Raw genomic sequence first — 26,251 nt, forward strand, 5'->3', positions numbered from 1 at the left:
ATGTTATATTGAGTGAAGCTGTGAGTTGGTTACATGTGATGTGTTCCGGTTACATGGCACTTGTTGGCTCCATATAACCTGGTGGCTTCCTGTTACATGCTTCACAGAGTGTTTACATGGGATCACAGGGCAATGTTTATTGTATTGGCAGTTGGTTCCACACAGACCCTGGGCGGGGTGGTGGTGGTGCAGTTTCTTCCCAGGCAGAGGTGGGGGCTCAGTGCGAAGACAGTGGATGGGGGCTGGGGAGTTAGGGGCCCGGTACCTTGGTGGGGCTGTTCCTGTCCAGAGTGCTGGCCTGGCTGGTGTTAGGCCCCCCGCACGCCAGTGCGTGGTAGCTGGAATTGGAAAAGCACTGGGCATGGCTGCTACTTTGAGACAAATCTGGGAAGAGAACAAGGTGCCACATGCCATCATATCCCTGCCCCTGGCATGAGACACCCCTAAACTAATGCTTGGGCTGGGCCGCCTTGAAAGTACTCTGCAAAGAGAGACAGTCAAGTCCCCCAGCCCCCAAGCTTCCTGGCATCTACTACTCCCCTAGAAATGTGTAGAGCCTGATTTGCCCCTTTCCTTGCGGTGGCCCTCCTTGCAGCGTGCAGGATGCAGGTTAGGCTTGCCAGTGTGGAGGGTGGCACCAGCATGAGAAGCGTTAACTTGACAGTCTCAGATATCCCTGAGTCACTACGTAGGGCTGTGCTGACCCTCCCCTGCCTCCCCCAGGGTCAGATCCCAGTAGTGAGGCTGTAAAGAGAACCCCACTTCTCCTGACCTTAGCCTTGCCCTCCAGCAGATTCCAGTGGAATGGCATGGGAAAACCTAGCCAACCTTGCTTACTATAGTCATAGAAGAAAATCCCAAAATCTTCCCTATGAGCTTTGGGATTTCATCAGGGGATATCTACTTTGGCTGAAACCCAGGGCAGCATGTAGGCCAGGAACTTCCTCAAGGTAGGGTCTGCACCTGGGCTGCTTCTGTCTATCCTGCAGCGCCTAGCACGGAGCTGGGCAAATAGGAGGCAATGGAATAAGCAGGAATGACATGTCAGCAGGCTGGCGTGATCTTGATTTTCTAAGTAAGTCCAAGGTCCAGGAGGCTGCAGGTCAGCCAGGAGCTGTGGAGCCAGCTGGAGAGAGCTGTCATCCTTGTGCTTACCCTGACAGGCCTACCCTCCTGTGGCTCAGGGCTGTGGGCAATTTTAGAGCATTTTGACCTCTTCTGTTTAATGAAATATGAAGCAAAAAGCTGCTCTTATTTCTAAGGCAGCAGTCCAGACTCCCAGATAGAATGCCTGCTGGAGATGTTACCCCATTTGTGAACAGACTGGGTTCCAGCAGGCCTGACTCGAGGGACATTGGCTCAGACTTTCAGACTTTCCCACGTCAGGCACCGTCCCCTTCCACTGTGTAAATAGGGCCTTCCTAACTCTGGGAACTGGGAGGGAGGGGTGCTCTGAGGCCTTCACCAAGGAAACAAAAATGGGACAGGGCTTGGACATTGGGCCCCACGGCTGGTTTCCTGAGGTGGCACAGGCTGGGGAGAGGTTCCCCTGGAGCATTTAGGAAATTTACTGCTTAGTGTGGGTGCTCCTGTGGCTAAAGCCTGGTGAGGAGGATGGGAAGCTCTGGGGAAATGGAAGAAGGCTCCTAACCGTAGCTGTTCAGAGTGGGCACCCTGGAAATGACACCCCCTGGGAACCCCATCTACCTGTCCCAAGTAAGCGCCTGCTCCTCACCTCCATTATCTCTGCAGGGGAGTCTGAGCATCCAGCGCCAGCAGACAGCTCTGCAGGCACGACCACCCACCTTCAGCGATAAACCCCGGTGTCCCCAAGAATACCGCGTGGCTCCTCTTGGGTCTTGTGTGTGTGTGTGGGTGGGGGGCAGGAGGGAGCTGCTGGGGGCATAGCCCTTACCTGAGAGGGAGTAGTCAGTGCTGGTCATCCTCATGGCAGGTGTGTAGGAGACGCGGGGAGCCAGGTCTCGGCCCTTCTCTTTCTGCCGCCGCCGGTGCCAGGCGAACAGGCCCAGCAGCACCACAGTGAGGAACAACAGGAGGACGATGCCTGTGACAGCACCCACCGAGTGCCGCTCTGCACCCAGTGCTGGGCTGATCTTAGTGTAGGGATTCAGCTCCTCCATCATGAGGGCAGCTGCGGGCAGAGGGAGGGGCTGAGCCTGGGGCAGGCCTGCTTGCTCTTCAGGTCTCCTCAGCCTGGGGCCTAGACTCCTAATGTTAGGAGACCCGGGTGCTGGTCTTGGCCCTGTTCTTCAGTCCCTTCAACTTCACGTGTCTGTCTTCAACTGTCTACAAAAGGTGGAGGTCCCAGGGTCGTGACAAGGAGCAAATGTGATCATAGGTGGGAACCAAAATAATGGATGTTTATTGAGTGTTTTACTCTGTTCTAAAAATGAGTTACAGGTATTAACTCATTTGATCTTCCCAGCAGCCCTATAAAAGCTGTTTATAAGTCCTATAAGAAATAAAGACTAATTATTTCCCTTTCACAGATGAAGAAACTGAGTCACCAAAAGGTTAGGTAATTTGCCCAAGATCACACAACCAGTAACTGGTAGAGTGGGTTTCTCAGGAGTCAGGAAAAACTGGACTCAGCCCCCTCCCTGTCTACCAACCGTGTGACTCAGAATCCTCAGTTTGCTCATGTGTAACACGGGGACAGTAATCCCACTGTGAGCACTAATGAGAGACTGACAAGGAAAGCTGTGAGTGCTGTACCAGTGTGCCCAGGATTGCTGCTCCTAAAACCCCTCTTGATGATACATGTGTGGGCTGTCCCTCATCCCCCGTCAGGATGCAGTGGAAATGTCTTTTGGCCCCTTTTCTGGACTGTGGATGCTTGGGCGCCCACTCTCATCCCTGTCTCCTACAGCCAACAGCAAAAACCATTTATCGAGTGCTCACTTGATGTGCCAGGCACCATGCTGAGTCCTTTACTCACATTATCTTAACTTGGTCCTCACAACAGCACTATGGGGTCTTGTCTGACTATAGACCTGGAGCCAAGCTTGAGCCCCTTTGGGCTCCTTGGCTCTCAGCAGAACCTTGTGTCTTTCCACATGTGGAGTAACAGACCCGGCAAAAGGAAATGACCGGCCCAAGGACACCTAGCAGGTAATGGCAGAACCAGAATTCGGCAGATCTTCCAACTCGGTCTGCTGACCCTTCCACAGCACTGGCTTGCCGTCATCCTTCTTGGCTCACAAAACTTGGCCAAGGATGAGCAGAGGGAAGTGGTGCCTGAGAGGCTGCCTGCTCCATCTGCCTCTCCAGTGCCTGGAGCTTCCCCCTCCTCAGCACCCCCCATTCCACTCCCACTCTCCTCCCAATGTGAATAAAAGGAAGTCACAGAGTGTCCTTATAAAATTCAGTCATTCCCATTGGATACTCCCTAGAGCCTGCCCCGTGGGGCCCTTTCCATAGCCCCCTTCCCCGGGGACTCTGCCATCTGTGTATTACCTTGGTCACACCTGATCCCTTTGAATCCAGAGCTGCAATAACAGGTGCCTGTGACATGGTCACAGGTGGCATTGTTCATGCACTCACATAGCTGCTGACACCCATAGCCAAAGGTTCCTGGGGCACATCCTGTGTAGCACGAAGAAGAACTGGAGTCGACCGTGAGGTGCGCCCACTCTCCACTCCTCCCATCCCATATGTGGGCAGCTGTGAGGATTAGTTCTGCCTCACGGAGTGAAGCCTCTTTCTCTGTAGCTCCTGATGTGCTTTGGTTTGCTACTTGGGGCTAGACAGATCACGTATAACCCTGAGTGGGGGGACACCCACCCCTACCTCCTCCTCACCTGGGCCATATTTACACAGCATCTTCCGTGTGTCAGGCCCTGAGCTGGGTGCCACAGGGGCTTCAAAGATCAATCAAACAAGATCTGCCTCCCTCTACTCTCTCACTAAGCTCCTCCCGCAACAAAGGCTCTGCTCTGCCTCCACATGCCCCATCCCCACCCCCACCGAAGGAAGAAACTCTTCAGAAGCCAACGTAGGCCCAACCTTCAGGTTTTCTCCTTGGGTGTTGCTCCAAAAGTCAAGGGAGCAGGCGGTGCAGGGCCCTGATGGGTGGCCCTCAAAGGGGGAGGCTTCCCCTGCAGGAGGCTGAGGCCTGGCATTGACACCAGGGTCAGGGGTCGGGACAGCTTACTCTGCTCACAGTGTCGCCCGGTGAAGCCCGTGCGGCAGGTACACTTGCCGCTGATGTGGTCACAGCTGGCACCATTCTGGCACTGGCACACGTGCCCGCAGTCCTTCCCATAAAACGCTGCTGGGCAGCCTGAAGAGAAACAGGGTGGGGGCAACGGCTGAGGTGCAGCTGGGACCAAACCTGTCTCCTGCCCCGTCTTTCTCTGAGCATGGAGTGAGGACTAGCGAGACCCTGGACGCTCCACGCTCGGAACCCTCACGCTGAAGAGGCAGGGAGTCCTTTGGACAAGGGTACCTTGGAACCAGAGGCCAGGCTGATGCCTCTTTGCTGTGCAACCACAGGCTGCTCCTCCCCACGCTGGGCCCCCCCGTCCAAGGAGGGTCTGGTCTTGGTGATTGCTGGGGTACCCGATAGCCCTGACCTTCCAGGACTTTGGGCGCATCAACCCCCTGAGTCCGGCCAGGCTCTTCAACCCCAGCGGTGGGTGGCGGAGGTGGATAGCTCCCAGCCCTGGGGCCTGCCTCCTCCCTCCCTCCACTGCAGGTCCAGACGATGCCCACGGCAGCCAGCAGGCCGCAGCATGGGATTCCAAATAGCTGGGAGGCTGGGAGGCGGGGCTTACGCTGCGTGCAGAAGAGTCCGGTCCAACCAGGGGTGCAGTGGCAGGCCCCATCCTCGGCGCTACAGCTCGCCCCGTTGTGGCAGCTGCATGTGTGGAAGCAGGTGGGGCCCCAGAACCCAGATGGGCAAGCTGGGCGTGGGTGGGATGCAGAGGGTGAGGGCCAGGCAGAGAGGGGCAGACGGGGGTGGGGGTGGGGTGGAGGGAAGGAGAGGGAGGGAGAGGAAGGGGGAGTGCATGTCAGCCAAGACGCCAGGATGCCCCCGGGTGGCATTTCCTGGCTTTCACAGGGCTTAACCACTATTCCCAGAATTCCTCCACTCATCTCTTGACCAAGTCAACCAGGATTCCCATTAAGCCTGGATTCTCTGCCCACCCTCCCAGTTCTGAGGGCTTCTGAACCTTCCCTCTTAGGGGAATGACTGTGATTTGGAGTGTGTGGTAAACTGTAAACACTGCGGTTTACGGTGTGAATACTGTGTGTACTAACTTCCCCATGAGGATGGGGGGGACTTTCCCAGGGTAGGGACTTCTTTTTTCTCAGGGAGCTAATGAGCTCCTGGAGGATGGCACGGGTGTCTCCTCCATCAGAATGGAAATGCCTTCAGGCCAGTTTGTTTTGGCCACTGCCCGGCATGCAGGATCTTAGTTCCCTGACCAGGGATCAAACCCTTGCCCCCTGCAGTGGAAGTGCAGCATCTTAACCACTGGACCACCAGGGAAGTCCTGGGCCAGGGCATCTTAACTGGGACCGTCCTAGGGGTACTGGCTGGGTCTCACCCATCAGCCAAGGACTCCACAGGGCAGAGGCTGAGTCTCTGCCTTTAGATTGGGGGTCCCTGTTACCTCTGTATCAGACTGGGTTCACCTTATGTGAACAGCCCCTACAATGCTCTGCCCAGGCCTATGATGCCCAGGACATCAGTCACATGAGCCACCCAGAGGACACCCTTGCGAGGCAACTGCCCGGGCCTCCCCTCACTTCCCTACTCCCTCTTCCCCCGCATCCAAACTTAGGGGCTACTCCTTGCTCAGGTGCTAGGAGTATTAATACTCAGCGTTCATAGTATTAATGATACTACCAATAACGCCCATATCTTTAATACTAGCAGTTAATAATGCCAGTGATCAATCCTAGTAATTCATCACGTTAGCTATAGAGACTATATGGGACTCAGGTGGACATTCCTATCTGCAGGAGATTTCAGCCCTGAGAGGTAGAAGCACCAGGGGCAGAGAGGTTCTGGGCAGGGAGTGGGTGTTGCTGGGCCTGACCGCAGTCGGGGGCATTCCCGGGGGCAGCAGCTTACCCTGTGAGCAGTCTTTGCCAATCCACCCAGGGAAGCATTGGCAGGAGCCATCGATGGGGCTGCAGGTCCCGTTGTTGGCACAGGAGCAGAGCTGGGCACAGTCCTGCCCAAAGTGCCCTCCAGCACACACTGTGGGCACAGGACAGCCTGGCACCCGCCCTCCCACTTGTACTCCTCAGACCACCACCCACAGCTGCACCCCCAGAAGTTCCCAGGCCACAGCCATGGCCACCCTGGGGTCACGGATCTGGGTGGGAACTGCCCACCTCAGCACCCCCATCACCCTTCTCCATTTCCACATCAACGAGTTCCCCCTCTTGTGTCCGCAGCTGCCTTCTTCGGGATCCTCTATTAATGATTCCCTCTGACGGGAACGAACTGAGGCCCATAGGGGTAGAATCACTTGACTGAGGTCTCACAGACAGAAGTGGTGAGGCTGGGAATCCCACCTCCGCACTCAGTCCAGTGGTCCCTGCACTGTCCCGCAGCCTTCTGCTTTCCATTACCACACTTGTGTCAGCATCACTGATCTCACAACTGCGAGGGCAGGGAATGTTTATAGCTGGAAGGAGAGGGACAGATGCAGGGTGGCAGGTCTGTCTGCAGTTAAGACGGCTGGAGGACCGGCCCCGAACGTCTATCCCTGTCCCCCTGTTTCCCCTGTCTCTCCAAATCCAACCTGTTCCTTGAGCCTCAGTTCAGCCTCCTCCCCAGGAGAGCCCTCCTGGGTCCACAAGGTGCTCTCTTCCACTGAGCTCCCATGGTATTTCCACCTTGAGTCCTTTGTAGGATTATTGATCCCAGCCCCTCCTGGAGGAGTCATTCCTTGGCTCCTGGAGGAAGGGCTGGTTTCCTCAACAAAGCTGCAAGCTCCTTGAGGACTAGATATGAGTGTTCACCGAGCACCTCCCTCTCAATTCCCTCTCAATTCATCCTCCACCTGCTTGCTATAGCCTGAGCTCTCTAAAGCACAGCTCTCTTCATGGCACTCCTATGCCCTGCTCAAACATCCTCAGTGGCACCCTAGTGCCCCAGAGTAAAACCTAGATCCTAGAGGTCAGCACTTAAACATACCTCATCACCCAGACATTGGACCACACACCACCTCCCAAATGACACCCCATGCATTTCCTCCTCTGTGCTTTCACTCCAGCTGTTCCCTCCCAGAATTTCCCTGACCCTCATGCCCAGCTGTGGAAATCCTACCCTGCCTACAAGACACATCTTAAGTGCCCCCTCCCCGATCATCCCTCTGTAGTAGACAGCTAGTCCTTCAATATCAATTCTCTTCTTCCTTAGAAGTAGAGTTTTAACTGGGCTTATGGCCACCTGCACAGCGGGGTATGGCCACGTGACTACATTCTGACCAATGGTAAGTGGAAATGCGTGTCTTTATTTGCCCATTCATCCTTCCTGTTGAAGAATAATGTGGATTATGGATGAGAATTGTGGGTAAGATAGCTGGAGCTCAAGCAGCTACCTTTCCTCAGAGGTGGAAGCCATGTGCTGAGGATGGCAGAACAACAAGACAGAAGGAGCCTGGGTCCCTGACATCTATGTAAGCTACCCTACCACTCCCTAGTGGCCTACTTCTGGGTCTTTGCTTTTCTTTCTTTTTATCTTTTTTGGTTTTTTTGTAAATGTGTGAGGGAAACAAAGCTTGTCATCTTCAAGTCAGTTATTTTGGGTTTTTACGTTACTTATAGCTGAACTTAATCCTAAGAGATTCACCCCTCTTCTCTGTTCTGGGAGGCTGTGTCCCTGTTTGAGCTTCTAGGACCCTCTATTAGTTTCTTCCCTGGTCTTCTGTTACTGTGGCTTGTGAGCCGTTTCAGGCCAGACCTGGGTTCCACCTGTGTCTGTACACCCACAACGCCTGGAAAAATAACAGGTGCTCAAGGCACGATGGCTGAATATGCGGAAATAAACTGCTGCCCCCTCTCCCCCCACCCCTCCCCCAAGTTCTGCTGGGAAAGGCTGAGCTCAGAATTTTCCCCTCTGGACTGCAGGCTTTGTGAGGGCAGGGAACTTGGCTCTCTTGTTCTTTGTTGTGTCCGAGTGCCCAGCACAGTACATGACATACAACAAACACTCAGGAACTATTCCCCAAATGGCCAAAACCGGCCCCAGGAGCAGTGATGTTCCAGTGGGTTCTGCTGGAATCAGTGACCCCTGTCCCTTCGAGCTCCTCTCAGTTTGACATGCTCCCCTCAAAGCCCGGTTCCAGCTGGCCCTACACCCTCCAAGATGGCCTCCTTGCATCCCTGTTATGGGAGAGGAAGTCCTTGAATCCCTTAGGCCCTCATTTGGCTGAGCCACACAGAGCATCAGGGGAAGGTGTTGATTCTTGAAGAAAATCTCTCAGGCCCACACCTCTCGAACTTTGGGCTGGTACCCCTCCCTTAGGCCACTGCGTCATAGTGCCAGCCCTTCCCCGACTGGATGGTGGGCACCTGGATCTGTGGCCACTCTGTGCCTCTCCTGGACATGATTAGCAGTTGGGACAAACAATACCAGGCTCTCCAGCCCAAAGCCTTGGGTTTGGGTGCTAGTTTTATTTATGTATTCAACAAACACTTCTATGGCACTTTTATGTACCACTGTTCAGAATGCTTCACAAATATTAGTTCAGTTAACCTTGTAATACTCTCATTATTGCATATTTTCATTATTACTAACTCTACAGATGAGGAAACTGAGGGACTGAGGGGTTAAGTAACTTGCCCAAGGTCACACAGCCAGGAAGCTCTGCCACTCACTGGCTAAGTACCTCTGAGAAAACCACATCACCCCTCTCAGTCTCCGTTTCCTCATCTTTGAAATGGGACTGATAACCCTCACCCACTGGCCTTGGGCTATAGTTAATGGTTATGGGCACGCTGGCTGATTTGGGCCCTGTGCTCTTCCCTAGCAAAAACCTTAGCTCCTTCCAGGGCAGGACCACTGCCAGGAGGATGACATACATCTCACCTGTTTGCAGCTCAGCCTCCAGCTTTGGCTTCCTGAAAAGCAGGTCACCCAGCATGCTCTTCCCTGCCTCTGGGAGGTACATGATGTGGGGAACCCATCCCCTTGTCCTGGCCCTCTGTGGGGAGCTGGGTGCCAGAGATGCTCCACTGACACCCACCCTAAAACCAACTCTGAGCTTCTCTAACAAGACAGTCTTATATTTGAAGTCTTTCTCACATACGCACGGCTGACAAATTCACCCACAGAGCTGCTAATGTGATCAGTCTAGTACATTAATTGGTTGACTTCTTAGCTGAATCAAGAGTGAGGCAAAGAGAGGGGTGGTGGAGAGAAGGGGGGCGCTGGTGAAAAGAAAACATCTGGTTGTATTTAATCTATGTTTAATGATTCTGCATAAGCAGTGTCTGTAGTTTGTAACTCGCTGGAAAGCCAGTCATTAGAAAGCGTCAGTTCATTTTTTTACAAGGTTTGAGACTTAGCCAGGGCAGTTGCCATTAATAGCAAACTCTATTAGATCTGTGTGTGGAAAATACTCATTAGGCCAGCGGGCGATAAATCAGACATTGCAGGATGTGAGAGTTACTCCTCGGGCTGCTTAGGTCCTAATTTAGACCCGGCCTATCTGTATTGACGGCTGGGTCTCCGATGTTTAATAAGTAAACCTCGACATGTCAGGTTATGATTAAACTGTCCTAGGAGGACTGCAAGCAAATGAAACTGTCACGTATGTTTCCCTGGGGTCCAAACTTCTCACGACCTCAAAGCATCACAGAGTTAACTTTCCACTCATACATATTAATGGCCCACACACTTAGAAAAATAGCCGAGCTCAGTGGTCATTATTCATCAAAAGAATCCAGTCCCCTGGGAGGCAGTGAGCTCTCAAAGGAAGTATTTAAGCAGAGGCCAGATGAGACTCTCACAGATGACCTTGAAGTTGCTTTTAGCTCTAAGTTTACCTTAGACTAAGATCCTTTCGCTCCTTACAGGTTAAAGTACAAATTCTGCAACCTTGTGTTTAAGACTTTCCAGGAGTCCCCAGACTACCTTCTCAGTCTCCTTTGCCATCCACAGCGCCTGCATCCTCCTGCCATTCCCTATGGCTGGATAGTCGCATATGCAAGCCTCTGTGCTTTGCCCAGGTTGGTTCCTCTACGCACAATGCCTTTCTTCCATCTCTGCCTTTTAGGCTAAGGCCCAGCTGAAGTCCTACACGGCACGGAGCCGTCCCCCAAATCCACCCTGCCTTGGCCTAACTAAGCCAGGGACGGCAATAAGCAATGGTGTGCAACGGAGCCAGCTTCTACCTTCACACTGGCTATTAAATATTCGGGAATTTCACGACCGGTGTTAAACCACTGGTACCTTAGAATCAGCCATGGTGGGAATATCTACAACATGGAAATTTGCAAATGATACAGATTAGGGCTTTTCCCCCACAGAGAGCCAGTTTAGCAGCATATCAATTCGATAAGCTTTATCTCCCTTTTCAACTCCCGTTGAGTGGAAGAGTTGGCTGGAGTTGGTGCTGTGGATTCTGCAGCTGAGACAGGAAAGCGTGTGGTGAGGGATTAGTGTTGGCCTGAGTGTGAGGGGAGAAGGGCTGGGAAGTTGCCATCTCCAGCGAGGCCAGAACTGTCTCCTCTGAGCGCCCACAGCGTTCTCTGCCTTTCCCACTTGGCACTCAGCACAAGCCATTTGGGGTCACTTCATATGTGGACCTCATCTACGCTTGTTTCATTTTTTATCCATTTAGACTGGGCTTTGGAGTCAGAATTTGTTTCTCAGCTCTGCCGCTTCTAGCTGTGAGACCATGGAGAAGTCATTTAACCTCTCTGAGCCTGTTCCTTCAACTGCATAATGGCTTTGTCTCACGCCCCGTGGTGTGTCCAGTTCTTATTGAGGTAGGCCCAAGCCCTGAAGAGCCAAGGCGCTGCCCCCACAGAGTGTAATGAGAATCCTGAACCTTCCTTCCCTGCTGCTTCCCTCCTGGGACTCCTCGTCTCGCTGGCCCACACACCTTCCCCCTGGAAACAGTACCTTGGTTGCAGAGGGTTCCGGAGAATCCGGGGAGGCACTCACAGATGCCGCTGGCGTGATGGCAGGGCCCGCTGCTGTGCACGCAGAGGGGGCACGGCTGGGCGCAGCTGTGGCCATAGAACCCAGGGGCGCAGACTGGGGGTGAAGGGGAGACGGTGGTCAGCAGCCCAAGGGGCCCCAGCCAGCCTGGCCACTTGTCCAGTCCCACACAGCGATGAAGAGAGGCTTCTCAGAAGCATGGGGAGAGAGTCGTGTCTGCCCCACACCTGGGAGGGCCCGTCCCTTTCTACAGAGAGGAGTTGTGGTCTGGTCCTGTTTCTACTGGGGAGCCAGGCTAGGCCCTGAACTTGGGGACAGAAAAGTCAGGGCCAGGAGAAAGGGGATTAGAGGGAGGGACTTGATGGGGACTGACTGTGTAAGCCCAGCCTCTCTCAGGCCAGTCCTAGTTCCAGCTGGGAAGGCTGGGGAGCATGAGCTGTCTGAGGTCTGCGGGGTAGGGTCTCAGCCTTACTTCTCTGGCATAAGGGTCCTCGGAAGCCCGGGGCACACTCGCAGCTCCCATCCTCTGGGGAGCAGGAGCCACCGTTCTCGCAGCTGCAGGACACGGAGCAGTTGGGACCCCAGCGACCGGGCGGACACGTGCTGTCACAGTGGATGCCTGTGGGCCAGAGGCAGACTTGGGTCAGTGGTAAGGGGCGAGGGTGAAAGGAAGAATGGGGGGGGGGGTACTATGCAGTAAGAAGAGGTGGAGGCAAACGCAGTACATCTGGGAATATGGAGGAAAAATCCAGAGACGCTTGGCTGGTCAGGGAGGGCTTCCAGGAAGAGGCGATGCCTGAACTGAGTCCTAAAGACCAAGGAGGAATTGACCAGATAAAGGAAACCCTATGTGCAAAGAGCAGGAGGCAGGAGAGAGAATCACGCCTTGAAAGATAAAACAGCATAGTGTGGTTGAACCATAAAGTACAAGATAGGATACGGCAAGAGATGAGATTGTGGGAATCAGAAGGGATCAGATCATGAAGGGCTTCCCTTGTCTTTGGCATCTTAGCTGGAATCCAAGGTTAGTGCAGCAAGTGAGTGCCATTATGGGGGCTACATGAGCTGGGAGTGAGTTACATGCCCACCCACGTTAGCCCAGGAGCCACCGATCCTTGCTGGGCCCTAGCCAACCAGCCCCTGAGCAGTGGCTTAGAGAGTGGGTGGGGCCTTTTCAGATTCTTTTGACCACAGTCCTCAGTGCAATATGTATTTTATGTCAAATGTGCACACACATGTATAATAGAAACCAACATTTTGCAAATGACGTTTACTGTCACTGTGATGCAATCTAGTGTTTTTTCTGCACTATGATGTATTCTATGTCCTTAAGAAAAATAAAAAGCTAGTTGTGACCCAAAAAATTGATTTAATGACCTTCAGTTTGACATACAGTGGCCTATGCGGGAAGGGATGGAATCTGTCAAAAAAGAAAGAGAAGCAAGGCCTACATGGTCTTTTTGAGCTGAGAGAAAGGAAATATGTGTTGGGGCGATTACAGCCTGAAGGCTGAGAAGAATTTTAAAAGGCCTGAGGCTGGACGCCCAGCTCTGGCATGGGGTTTCCTCCCAGGCAGAAAGGCTTCTATTCCGCCACGCGTAAGGTGAATGGACCGTGGGGACCCAGGAGACCAATTTGGCTTTGGAAGGTGAATATCAGAGGCTCAGAGAGGCGCAGAATTAGTTTAAAAAGCACGTCTGCCTTGTTATAAGGACAGGGAGCGTGAGAAAGAAAAAGAAAGAGGGGGGAAGACATTCAGGCTCAGTGAACAGAGCCGGCCCTAGCAGCAGCAGGAGAGTGGTGGGACCAGTTTAGAGGCAGGCTGGAATTGTACAAGCTTACCTGGGCAGGTGGGGAAAGGGGAGGGGGCAGAACAGAGGGAGAGGGTGGAGAGGGAGGGGATGCAACAGGTTTTACTCTCCTCCAGCACCTCAGTTTAGCCCATGCTCCCTCCCTGGGCCTCCCTCCCTGTGACAGCTCAATTCTGCAGCAGGGTGGAGGCTTCAGATGCCACTCTGCAGGAAATAGGCCTCTGAATGGAGGGAACGGGGTGCGGGGAGCTTCTTCCTGGGAATACAGTCTTTCCCCAGTGAGAATCTGGTGGTCACGTTTCCTCCTCAATGGAGGTCTCTCCCAGTGGAGTTTCGGGCGCACAAGAGGTGAAGCCCGGACAAGCAACACGGATGGACCGAAGGGGAGCCTGGGGCGGGGGAAACCACAAAGCTGTTTAAAACCAAAAGCCATGATCTGCCCCAAGGAATTCTTTGGGCTGTGGTTGTTGAAAACAACCTGTTCAGACTGCAGGCCGAGGGACCCTGCTGCTCTTGGGAGGCGCCCTGGACTACGGAGGAGCTCCACTGTCTGACGGGGGCCTCCAATTCCTCCTGTGCAGCAAGCACCCTTGGTTAGGCTGCCCAAGGCTCTTTCCCATAGTTGTAGGCTTTTCCCTAAAACTGTATGCAGATATTACTGTGATTAATAAAACACAATGCATGCAAAAGCACCCCTGAATTCATGGCAGCTTGGTGCTATCGTGTTTTCCCCCAAATCAGTGGATGTTAAAAGTACAGCTCTTCTCATGTGTGGGATCCTCCAAATGTTTTCATGTCAAAAAGGTGTCCTCTTTTTTGGAGATTAAGAACCACAGGTGTAAGGTGATTATGCTCAGATTGCAGATGGCTGCAAGGGTCCACTGGGTTCTAGGATCTGCCAATTATTCTAGTCGAGGCCTGGTTCTGTGGGTGTGGGGCTCCTGTTTGAGGTTCTTGTATGTCCTAAGGGCCCCCCGGAACTTAAGACATTGGCATCTAAGTGGAGAGAAGGGTCCAGGGTTTCCCCTTGCGTGCAAAGTCCAGTTGCACCGGTGCGGTCAAAGGGCTTGACCTTGGCCTAAAGGGAGGCTCTCCAACTACAGCTTCTGAAGAGGAGTGGCATCATCAGTTAGTTGCCTTCTCTAGGCCCTGTTTTCCCTATTGTTGAATGGGGATAATAATCCCCCGTAGGGGTCCCTCCCCCTCTTACCCTTAGGGAATCTCCCTGCTTTATCTTTCAGGGCCCCCTACACATCTACATTGGTGGGTAAAGCTAGGCTAAGAATCTATATATTGTGACCTCTAGTTCATGTCACAAGGCTAGCAGCAATTCAGCAGCCCACATCCTTCAGAGACTGTTTTGGGTTTTTGGGTCTTCCTTCTCCAGGAAGTCTTCCTGAATGTCTGCCTAGGGATTCAAGCATCTATTTGATAGTGGCATACAACTTTGTCCCTACCTATCATTTGAATATTTCATATGTATGTGTCCTGTAAAGACAGGGACTATGGCTTCTTGACACTCCTGACTCTCTTTATCCAGGTGCTCCTAATGGGCAGGGAAATGATCTTGGTCGTTTTTGCATCTCTAGTACCCAGGACCGCGTCTGGCACACAGTAGGTGCCCAGGGGCTATTGCTGTTGAATTTTGCCGTTTACTGCTGGGCCTAGCACAGTGCCGGGCACATGGTAGCTGCCAAATAAAGACTTGGTGATGGCTCGAGTCAATAAATGCTAGTTGAATGAATAAATGGTTCCCCTTTACAGTGCAATACAGTGTCTCCCATCCTGTTGGCACTAATGTCCTGAGCCCTTGGGCAGCTCCCTTTCCTCATCTGTAGCGTAGGAGGTTGGAGCGGAACATCGTCAAGGTCTCCTTCGCTTCAAGGGGAAAGGCCATATATGGTTATAGGCCAGCTTCTTTCAATTTATTTCAATAAACACTGAATAAGCACCTACTATGTGCAGGGCAAGGTGAATTAGATATCATGCCAGTCAAGAAGTGTGTGGCTAAGGGGGGCGAGGGGAGAAGACATGTACATGCTTAGAGCAAAGAAAAACAAGTGTTGAGCCTAGGCACAAGCAACATGCCAGGGGCTCGGTAGTCAGCAGTGGGTGGGGAGGGCTTGCCGAGCAGGAGGCTGGGGCCTTTACCCTGCGCCCTCACTGTCTTTCCTCGGTTTCCTTCTGCTTGACATATCTCAGGACATCAATTGCTCCTTTGAAGTGACTTCAGGACCACGTTTGGGGAAATTAGTTTTAGAACAGCAGAGACCTTGCTGAAAGGTTGTCCATCAAAGACAGAATTTTTAAGCACCAGATGTCATTGAAATCTTATCGGTTCACTGGAAATTAAGGCAATGAAAAATTAAAGTGGATTTCCATTTGGCTCCAGCTAAGAGTCTAGGGTGCCAGTAACCAGGGTGGAGCCTAGCTCTGTACTAAGCGGCAGGGCAAGGGAGTCAGGTCGGAGATGCTACAGAGCAAGCAATGTCCCCGGCCCTCAGCTGCTCAGAAACTTTCTGGTTGCAGAGAACAGAGGTTGCTCAGCAGCCTGGTGTGAATTATTTATCTGAGGACCTACGCTGCCAGCAATGCCTGTATTTCCTTCTCCTTGCTGTCCACAAGTTTGGGAATGGCCAGTGGGTTCATTCACGTAACATTAACACTGTATTTGTGGCTTACACTTACTGAGCACCTATTATGTGCCAGGCACTGTTAGCGCTTACAGGTATTAACTCATTTAAACTTCAAAATGATCTTGTAGTTATAAGGATTATAATTATCTGCATTTTACGGATGGAGGATTCAGGCCCTGAGAGGTTAAAGGACTTGCCCAAGGAGGTCTGGTGCCAGCTCTGTGTTCTTAACCATTTCTCAGTGTGTGGCAGGCAGTGGATACAGTGGTGAACAAGGCAGATGTGGTCCCTGCCTCCAGAGAACTGATGGTCAAGGTGGGAGGCAGATAATAAACAAATCGTTACTCAAATCAGAGTTCAGTGACAAGTGAAGTAAGTACAGCAAAATGCTGTGAGAATTAATTAAAGGGGCTGTTTCATAGTCTTGGTCAGGTTGGGGAGGTGGTAGTATCAGGGGGAGAGAGCCTTCCCAGAGGAAGTCATCTTTACGTTGAAATATGATGGATGAGAAGGTGTTATTAGGTGAAGAGAAGGGGAAATAGTGATCTAGGCAGAGGGGATGCACATTTGAGGCCTGGAGTCAGGGAGGGTGGTTGGCCCAGGTGGTGGAGTGAAGTGAGTGATGGGAGGGTGCAAAAGAGAGGTGGAGGAGTTGGGCAGGGCCTTACAGGGCCATGTGGACCCCAGGTCACTGTAAAGATTTTGGATCAGTGTCATGGGAAGCCATGGAGGCATCCTGAGCAGGGACTGATGTGAACGGATCTGGCCACCGTGTGCAGAGTGGATGCAGCTGTGCAAGAGGGGAGGCCCACAGAAAAACGGGAGGCCGAGGCAGTGCCTGCTGAGAGATGGTGCTCAGTGGACGAGGGTGGTGGCAGTGGCTGGTGAGGAATGGATGGGTTTGCCATCTATTTAGGAGGTGAGCTGCCAGGACACATGTAGGGGCCAGGAGTCTGAGGCTGGGCTAAGGAGAAAGTTCCCTGTCCCCCTCTCCACCATATCCTCTGCAAACACAGATTGAGCACCCACACCTTTGTCTGAGTTTTTTTTAAACTGGTCTGTCCCTAGCCCTTAGAACAGAGCCTGCACATACTAGGTGTTCAATTAATATCTGTTTACTCAAATGGAATGAAATGGAGAACTGAAGCCCAGAGGATATAAAGAGAAGGTGCATATGTAGGGAACAAGAAGAAGAAAAAGTGAAGGAACAAAAAGAAGGAACGGTCAAGAGAAGCAGGAGAATACCAAGAGCTCAGTTTCACAGGACCTGGATGGTGGCATGGCAGAGGGGGTTACCTGTCCATCCGGCCAGGCAGCAGCAGTGGCCTGTGACGGGATCGCAGCCATCAGCGTGGCTGCAGTCACAACGCTCACTGCAGTTCAGCCCGAATGTGCCATCCTGTGGAGAGAAGGGGGAGAGAGAAATGAGGAGACCTAGACCCTCAGAGGTTCTCACACTTCTTTTGGGTGTTGATGACAAAACTGAGCCACTGCCCAGCAAGGATGAAGAGAAACTGGGGCTGGAGCGCTGTGGAGGCACTTTGTATAACTGGGGATCCAGTGAAGCTACTCCAAATAATTCTTTGGCTGCATTACGAAGAGTGTGCAGTTTGGAAGGAGGGAGGTGTTGGTCCTGCCCTACCTCTCAATGGTCAAGCCCAGAGAGCCGTAATGATCATTAATTAAAATTGTAAATGAAAATGCACCTTGCAAACTTTAAAACACTGATCACATGTGAGGAATGGCTATGATTTTTTCTTTGTGGGCAAGAAGGTGGCGGTCAACATTTGTTGTGTGCTCATCAGGTATCAAGAGCCTCATGTAATTCATTTCTCCTAATCTTCACAACAACTCTATGAAATGGTTCCATTACGTTCAAAATTTAAAGATGAGGTGAAGTAACATGCCCCAGGTAACACAGCTAGGATGAGGCAAAGGCAGGATTGGAACCCAGGACTGTAGGACTCATTCAACAACATCCTATCAGTTGGTTTAACTTGTATCTTAGACGAAGATCCAGGGATTAAGTCTAGGTGGGTTATTACTGGATAATGCTTGGTTTAGTCCTCCCAACCTTGATCATAAAATTATAGACTGTTGGAAGCAGAAAGAAGCTTAGACATTATCATCAAGGAATGGCAACTCCGATGGATTAGTAAGAGCTGTCCTGTAGCACTGTGTCATGAAGGATTCTGAAGCTGCATCTGGGCTCAGGTAAATGTGCCAGAGTCAATAATGTTTCCCAAGAGCACCCAGGGGAAAGTGAGGCCACATCACCATATGTGCTAAGTATCTGTCATTTTATAGATGAGAGGGCTGAGGCCGGAAGTAGGACAGAGAGGTTAGAGCTAGGGCTGAGACCTGAATCCAAGTGTCCCACCACCTGGTCCAGTACTCTTCTCTGTGCACCTCTGTGGACAAAAAAACTACAAGGAAAGGGCATGGGGGGCTGATGGGCCCACCCCGTCCTTCCCCACCCCACACTCACCGGGCAGGGCAGTTCGCAGTTGTCCCCCAGCCAGCCAGGGCTGCAGAAGCAGGAACCATCGGTGGGGCTGCAGGCCGCCCCATTGGCACAGGTGCAGCTCTCGTTGCAGTTCAGGCCCCATGTCCCACTGGGACACGGCAGGGTGCAGTCGAGGCCCTGCCACCCTGAGGGGGGGGAACGAGGCTGTCACCTCTCCATCTAGGCCCAGCATGGCTTTCTGCCCACTCCCCCCAGCTCTGTACAAGGCATCACACCCAAACCACCCCTCCTCTGATTGCTAGGTTAGAACACACATTCCACATTCGGAGTCCACTCAGAAACACAGCAAAGCTGTTGAGAGAGCGGGGGCTAGAACCTGGGTCTCCTGCCTCCCGGTTCTCACTCTTTTTGCCATAGGTGGATGATCCCACCTGGGACAGGGAACCCGTGGAGGTGGAGAGGGCTATCTGTGCCGAGGGTATACTCAGGAAACTTATCTCAGGGCCCTGTGTTTTGGTGATAGGCTGATTTCCCATTCTGAGGCTGGTTACTGGCTTGTCTGCCCTCAGATCCATTTCTCCCCTTCCCCTGCTCTGTTCTGTGTCCCAGGGGGCTGACCCCTGCAGCTGCTCCCAGATGGGCTTGCCAGTGGGAGACCTGGCCGGTGATGGGAGGGCGGGAGCAGGAGAGATGCCAGGTATCTCCTCTTCTTTCTCTGCTATGAGCAGGGCCGCTGGTGGCGGCTGTGTCTCAGTGCTCCAGCACCATCTTGCAGCCCCTCTGCCCACATCCCAGCTCCCATCAGATGGCCCTCACTCCCAGGCTCTGGGAACTCCACTTCCTCCCTTTGTCCCTTTCACCCTAGAAGTGGTAGCAACTGTGGGAGAAGCTACTACTTTCTGCGTTGCTCACGTTCCCTTGTAAGTCCTTTCAGCTCTTCTAACACTGTGGTAACAAATCCCCTTTATTACATTCCTGCTGTTGAAGTCCCTGGCATGGGTCTCCTTGGCTGGAACCTGACATATAGGCTCCCCGACCCTGCATGTGGGTGGGTGGGGCAGGAGCAGCCCAGACCCCTCAGCCGGCAGCCCACCTGGGCAGTGTGCACATCTGAGGGGATGGGATTGGGAAAGAAGGCACATTACCCTCCTTGCAGGTGCAGGAGCCATCTACTGGGGAGCAGGTGCCACCGCTGTTACAGCTACAGACGGATGAGCAGTTGGGGCCGTAGGTCCCTGCTGCGCAGGGAACTGCACAGACCTCCCCCTAGAAAAGGAGGAGGGGAATTTTGGGTCAGAGGTTGCCCCGTGCTGGGTGGTTGTGGCAGGTAGAATAATGCCCACCCCTGCCTCCCCCCGACCATGTTCTAATCACTGGAACCTGTGAATATGTTACCTTACGTGGCAAAAGGGACTTTGCAGGCGTGACTAAAGACCTTAAGACAGAGGAAGTGTCTTGGATTAGCCAGGTGGACCCAAATCACATGTGTCCTTATGAATAGAAGATGACCAAAAAGGTAGCCTCGAGAAGTCCTCCATCTGCCTGCACTGACTTTGAAGACGGAGGAAGGGGGCCACAAGCCAAATAATGCAGTGGCCTCTAGAAGCCAGAGGCCTCATTTTACAGCCAGCAAGAAAACGGGGACCTCAGTCCCACAACCCTAGGAACTGAATTCTGCCAACAATCCAAATGAGCAGAAAACAGATTCACCGCTAGAACCTCCAGAAAGGAACACAGCCTGCTGACACCTTGACTTTAGTCCTGTGAGACCCATACCAGACTTCTGACCCACAGAAATGTAAGATAGTACATTTGTTTTGTCTGAAGCCACTAATGTGCTAATTTGTTACAGCAGTGATAGGAAAGCAATACAGTGATCCTCACCATTTGGGGGAGGGGTCAGGCCTCCAGACCACAGCTCTAGGACGGGCAAAGCCCTCAGGGAACTTGACCCCTGAATCTGTATTAGGTCACAGCAGCATGGAATTTAACCCTCTGCCTCTCAATCAATCTTATTTGATTCTCACCAGCAACCCCTTGACGCAGATAATAATATCCTACCCCTGTTTACCCGAACCTCAGAGAAGTTAAATGTAAATTATAATAGCTAATGCACATTAAGTCCTTTCTCAGTATCCGGTACCATGCATACATCATCTCATTTAATCCTCATAAACCCTCAGCAGATAGGAACTAATGCCTCAGCATTATTCCCACTTAATAGATAGAACAATTGTCAGAGAAGTTATGTAATTCAGCCCAGGTCATGGAGCTAAACATGGTTGATCTCTATTTGAACCAAGGCTGTCTGCTTAACCCTTCTGTTACCAGGTGTCATAAACCAGCTTTCCTGGAAAGCATCCTCTGAGATGGAAACTAGTGAGCTTTTGAGAATAACCGCTACGAGGGGTAAGGGAAGCAGGACGGGCAGAGGGAGAAATTGAATTGAGGTGCAGCTGCAACAACATCCTCAGCTGATCTGCCAGGAAGCTCTGCAGTGGGTTGGTCCTTAGAATTGTCCTGCCAGAGGAAAGGGAGGGAGGGCCTCCATACCCCGGACCAATCCACTGCCCTGGGGAAGGGGGCATGACTTCAGGGGAATCCATGCTCTTTGACTGAAGGCAATTTCTGCAGAGGGACTCAGCTGGGAGCCACTAAGTTTCCTGCAGCTAGAAGGAAGGGGTGCCTCTATCCATCCTGAATCGTGAATCTGGGTGACACCCTACAGGATCCACTATACCAGGCCTCCTTAGGTGGGCTATTAGCTCCAGTAAGGAGTTCAGAGTGAGGACAAGTCACAGGGCCACCAGGAATGGGAACTTGAGAGGCCTTCAGGGGTGGGAACATTTAATCAGAGAAAGTGGGGTAAAGGCAATCCAGGTGGGAAGAGTGTGGACAAGAGTACAGAGGAATATGAGAGCTGGGAATGTTCTAGGGGTCGCAGGAGGGGGAGTTTGTGTAGGGAGGGGCGAAGGAGATATTTAAAAGAGGTGTTGGTAGCCTTGAATGCCAGGGAAGTAAGTTGGGGCTCTCAGAGTACCCAGGACGTGCCTTCCCCACCCAGGAGCCCACGCTGGGGCTTTCTCCTCTGGAGCATATGGTCACTGGATGTTGAATTCCCACTGTCTCCCGCTAGGGACCATCTCCAGCCAGCTTCTCAGGTCTTGCGCTGAGGTTTACTACAGGAATGCTGACGCATGGGCCAGGATACCAGAGCTTGCCTGGGTCCCACTAGCTGTGTGACACTGGATAGATGACTGTCCCTCTCTGAGCCTCACTTCCAGCATCTTTGAAATGAAAGCCTTGACGTAGGGGAGCCCGGGCAACTGGCCTCACCTCCATTTAGGTCAGAGAGAGACCTTATTATGGCCCCTGGTGAAGAGGCTCCTCTCTAGCCCTTGTCTCCTGTCCCACCTGCACAGGCTGAGTCAGGGAGGAGGGTCTGGGAAGTGCAGAGTCCTGTACCAGAAGGTTCCATGGTTCCCACTCTTTCCCCTGCCAGTCCTTGGCAGACCCTGACCAGCTGGAATCTGTTAGCGCTCCCATTACTCTGAAAATTTTAACTTCTCCAGGACTATAAATAGACCAAAAGAATATGTTTAAGCTCTGAGGGCCTTGGCCGGGGTGCAAATTGCGTGCTCAGTTTATGATTTTGTCTGGGTGAGTTTACTTTAAGAGGAAGGGTTTTCTCTCCTGGCATCCCCATTAGTGTCTCCAACCCCGGTCCTCCTAGGAGGCCTCAAGGGGCCTGTGAGTCCAACTGCGGGTCTGCTGGTGGGGCTCAGAGAGGACTGACCACCCTGCCCTGCTCTAGGGGGCAAGATGCAGAGCACCCACCTCGAGATATCTGCTCTCCAGAAGGCCGCACCGGGGCCCACTTTCTCCCGTGTAGCCTGTGCATGGAGGTGGACAGTCAGCTTGGCCTTACAACAGCCCTGGGAAGCCCCCAGGTGACAGGACTTTAGCTTCCCAGAGAAAGAAGTAGAGACAGAGAGGGGCAGGGACTTATCCAGGGCCCCATGGTGTATCAGTGAGGGCAAAGGAGAAAGAACCAGATCTTTCCAGAAAGGTGGCAGAGCCCAGTGGTTAGAGAATGGAGTCTAGTGCCATCCTGCTTCCACTACTTATTCACCGTATGACCTTGCACAATTTACTAAACCCCTTGGGGACTCAGTTCCTCCATCTGTAATATGGGAATAATAATGCCCCTACTTCATAGGATTGTTAAGAGGATTAAATTAGTTACAGATGAAGCAGATAGAACAGTTCCTGGCAGGTAGAAAGCACTATAAGAGCTATTGTTACTACAAAGAAATAGTATCTCTTACGAAAAGAATACACAAGACCCTCAAATGTTTCAGCAGAAGGCAGCTCTGGAGGAGGGATCCATCTCTCACTTGATGAACAAAGGCCGGGCCCTGTGCAGGAGAGGAGGGCTGGCGTTCACATGGGGCACATGACCTCATGTCCCCAGGTTCACCCTCCTGCCACCTCCTCCAGGCTGTCTCCCTGGTTCCCCTCGTCACAGCTGAACAGGCCAGAATTTTACCATGGTTTTGGGGGATGGAATGACCACTCACTGAGGGGCTACCATGTGCCAAGAGCTGTGTGTTCCAAACACTTTCCATTTGTTAGCTCCTGATGGCAAAAAATCCAGATGGAGAAGCAGGCAGCTTCTAAAGGATACAGTTCTGCCCTGAAGGCCTGGTACATCTCCCCCTCCTCCATCTCGCTGTCCTGACCCGACCAGGTTCAAACTCCTCAGTAAGCACAAGTACTAACAGTGAAACTTTTTGTCAAATTCCCTACCTTCTGGCCTCTGATCTGCGGGTCTGTGTGTGTCGCTGATTGGCTGTCTCTGGTGATGGACATGCACAGCAAGACAATAATCAGCCTAACTTCTCAGGTTTAGACTTACAGCTCCGCCCACCTCAAGGTGTCCCCTGGCCAAGGTCTGGCGATTCCCAGGGTGCCCATGTGCCAACCCCCCCCAAGTGGCCATTCTCTCACCCACACATCTCCCCAGTTTGGCGTACCACGAACGGGTCTTAATCACAATGGCCTGTGTGGCATCTGAGCCTACAGGGGTATTTATGTCTACACTTGCGTAGGCAGTCAGTGTACACACCTGTGAGTCTCTGTGTGTGTGTGTGTGTCTCTGGGGGCATCTGTTTATCCATCCATGTGGATTTGGGTATAACTTTGTGACTCCTTCCTCGTCCTCATCCTTCCCTCCTGCTGTTCCCTCCCCAGCCTACCTGTCCTCCCCTGGTGGGAACCGCGTGCACAAACGGCCACCACCATCCTAGCACAGGGGGGCTCCGGGTTAGCTCACATGCCTGCCTCCGCCCTGCGCTGTGAGCTGAGGGAGCCAGGGATCTGATTTTATTCATGTCTAGATTCTCAGGGCTTAGGACCCTGCTGGTGCATAAATGGGCCCTGGATAAATGTTGTTTAATTGAAATGAGATGTTTGTGTGTACATGCTGGCTTCTACCATGGACAGGACCAGAAGGCCTGGGCACTTTCCGTATGCTTTCTCTCTCATGCCAGGCAATTCACCCAATGTTTGCTGAGTGGGGGCCAACTCTGAGCCAGCCCTGCGAGTGGGCTCCAGGGACACACAGGAGCCTGTGACCTGCTCTCTGCTCTTGGGCAGCTTCCAAGGCAGTGTCCACACAGGGACACTCATGCTTGCATCTAGATGTGTTTATTTGTCCACTTATTTACTGTCTGTCTCCCCCAGTTAGACTAGAAACTTCATGAGAACAGACACCTTATCTGTCTTGGTTGCCCCAGTATCCCTAGCTCAGTACCTGGCACAGAATAGAAGTATTCTATGAATATTCTTGGACAAATGAGTGAGGGGCCCTGGTGGCCCGGGGTTCTGTGGCTCCCATCACACACAGGAAGCAGAATACTGTCTGGTCTAAGGAAGAGTCCCATGCTACCACACCAACTCTGGGCCTCCCTGGGGGCTCTTGTGCAAAGGGAAAGCCAGGCCAGATCCTGGTCTATGGTTCCATGCCCCATCCTGCCACCCCCTGCCCAAACCCTGCCCGGCCAGGCTGAGGGTCAGAAGTACAGCCAGAAAATTACCCTGTCGGCCTCGAGTGCATCCACTCTGGAAGACAAGACCCTCCAAGCTGAACAGATCTTAGAGATGATCGAATTCATCACCTTCATGAGAAGGAGACTGAAAGTCAGAGTGAGCCCATGAGGCAGACCTGGGACTTATCCACCCTCTTCCCCCCAGCCCAGTGCCTGGCCCAGACCAGCCTTGAATCCACGTCTGTTGATCTTTTCAGATTCTGGAAAAAAGAACAGGATGAGAAGCCAGGGAAGTTGAGGAGTTTGCATTTGGCATCTCATGTGTTTCACATAGCCTAGCACCTCTGCTCACTCCCTCAATAAAGGCCCTTTACTGAAGCTGTTCCCCAAGATCTCCATCCAGAATTCCTACACACCTTGCTGCTGGAAAACAGCTTTCTCTTCCGATTGACTGATGTTCATACTAGGTAACATAGGAACAGGCCTTGGTTTCCTTATCAATTGTATGTGGCTGTTGAAATCAATCAGTCTCCCCAACTTTTCACCACCAAGAGCCCTTGTTAGTGTCCTCCCTCTATAAAGCTCTCTCAGTTGGAGAGACACTGCTGTCACTGTGTGCTGGTGTCTAAACTGGCCAGTGACCACATGCCATGTGATGCAGGTGGCAGCATCCTATCCACCAACCATGACCTAGAAGTTCCTATGGTATCACCTATAACCAATCAGGGCTTCTGACTAGCTCACGCTAACCTGGGAGATCACATAGAGTTAATTTAATTCTAATTAACAGTAGAAGGAAAACCTTGGTGTTTTAGTGAGCTTTGTCACAGGTAATGGAAGACTGCCCGTAGGCTTTGTGAAATCTTCAAAACCGCTCCTGGCAACCCGCTGCAGCTTCTGCACGGGTCTAGCTGGGAACCACTGGCTGGATCATCTCTAAGGCCCTTTCACCTCTGACTCTCTGAGCATCTTCTTGCATGCAGTAGGGGTCTTAACATGAAGGAGTGAGGAGTGGTGGGAATGCAGGCCTGGGGTGGGGAGCCCTCCTGGAATCTAAAAGTCACACCATCTGGGTGGCCACCTGTTCTGCTAATGCGCGGCCTGGGACTGGTCACATACCCATTTCTATCAGTGGGGGGACAGCTCCTTGTGCCAGAGCTGGAAAGGACGTTGGGAATCACTTGGTCTGGCTACCTTGTTTTACACGTGAGGAAACTGAGGCCAGGGGAGGGAAAGTGACTTGCCCAAGGTCACACAGCCAATGCTAGGTGGAGATGGGTTTGGAACTCGAATCTCCTGGCTCCCATTTCAGCACAGGATGCTAAGATCCCAGGTGTGGTGAAACTCTGGGATAGCCTCTGCTGCCCCTGCTCACTCACATCGACAGCACACTCACCACCTAAGCACAGAGCATCCAGAGGACATGGCCCTGACCTTGAGGAAGGGCCACCGGCCAGGCCCAGACACTCCGGCCCTTTCTCAGCACCTGGCAGTTGATATCTGGGTGTTTTTATATTGCTATCTATCCCCCTTACACTTGCATAGCCCGCCCCCCTCCTCCAGCCCAGGAAAGGGAGCCCTCCACCTCCCACAGGGGCAGGGCCCCGAGGTTCCAGCTTCTGCGGAGGGAAGCCTGCCAGACCTGCTCGGTGTCTTCATTCTGTGAATAGAGGATGGATGTGAACTCTTCCTCCCATCCAAAGGCCTGCTAATTATAGATGCAGCACAGGCTATTAACATCTTGAACTTGATTTGAAAGAGCTACTGGCAGAACCCCTGGAGCTGGTCTCACTAAAGAGATGCAAATCTCCCCTCCACCTTCCACCTGCCTTCTTGTACAATGTGGCAACACAGGCCCAGACCCTGGTGGGTAATGAGTTATATGTTCTATTAAATTTGTTTCAAATGCTGTTTATTGAATTTTCTCCCCTGCAATATGCTGCTTTGTAGTTTGGCCCTGTTTGGGAAAATTAATCAACAGCTGGGCTCCGTGTGTTGATCATCCATTTTCCTTGCAATGGGCAGGAGGTTAATGAGTATTTTTTGGAGTGAAAGAGGAGGAGGATGGAAAGTGGCTGACCCTCCCTCACACAAAAGGGGTGGGCAATTGTGCAAGTTTGTCTCAGGGTCCCCTT

General features: G+C 52.3%; 1 protein-coding gene across 21 annotated transcripts in view; it reads right to left on the minus strand.

Annotated features, from left to right (window-relative positions):
* Positions 1–26,251, minus strand: part of MEGF11 (multiple EGF like domains 11) — a 377,426-nt gene that overhangs the window by 17,342 nt on the left and 333,833 nt on the right. For 12 of the 21 annotated variants that reach the window (XR_011075257.1, XR_011075256.1, XR_011075255.1 and 9 more), the window contains exons 11-21: positions 19,212–19,332; positions 18,088–18,251; positions 16,896–16,998; positions 11,625–11,771; positions 11,114–11,248; positions 6,104–6,232; positions 4,797–4,925; positions 4,175–4,303; positions 3,478–3,606; positions 1,916–2,152; positions 266–384 (exon numbers count right to left, since the gene is read on the minus strand). Coding sequence is in view for 17 of the 21 variants with exons in the window: in XM_068553983.1 (XP_068410084.1) it covers positions 266–384; positions 1,916–2,152; positions 3,478–3,606; positions 4,175–4,303; positions 4,797–4,925; positions 6,104–6,232; positions 11,114–11,248; positions 11,625–11,771; positions 16,896–16,998; positions 18,088–18,251; positions 19,212–19,332 (1,542 nt within the window). In the remaining 4 variants the exon portion in view is untranslated. The remainder of the gene's footprint in view (positions 1–265; positions 385–1,915; positions 2,153–3,477; positions 3,607–4,174; positions 4,304–4,796; positions 4,926–6,103; positions 6,233–11,113; positions 11,249–11,624; positions 11,772–16,895; positions 16,999–18,087; positions 18,252–19,211; positions 19,333–26,251) is intronic. The other 9 variants (XR_011075258.1, XM_068553999.1, XM_068553989.1 and 6 more) reach the window with 4 other exon arrangements.

The sequence above is a fragment of the Eschrichtius robustus genome, chromosome 1, assembly GCF_028021215.1.
Source record: "Eschrichtius robustus isolate mEscRob2 chromosome 1, mEscRob2.pri, whole genome shotgun sequence".
In the NCBI taxonomy this organism is placed as follows: Eukaryota; Metazoa; Chordata; class Mammalia; order Artiodactyla; family Eschrichtiidae; genus Eschrichtius; species Eschrichtius robustus.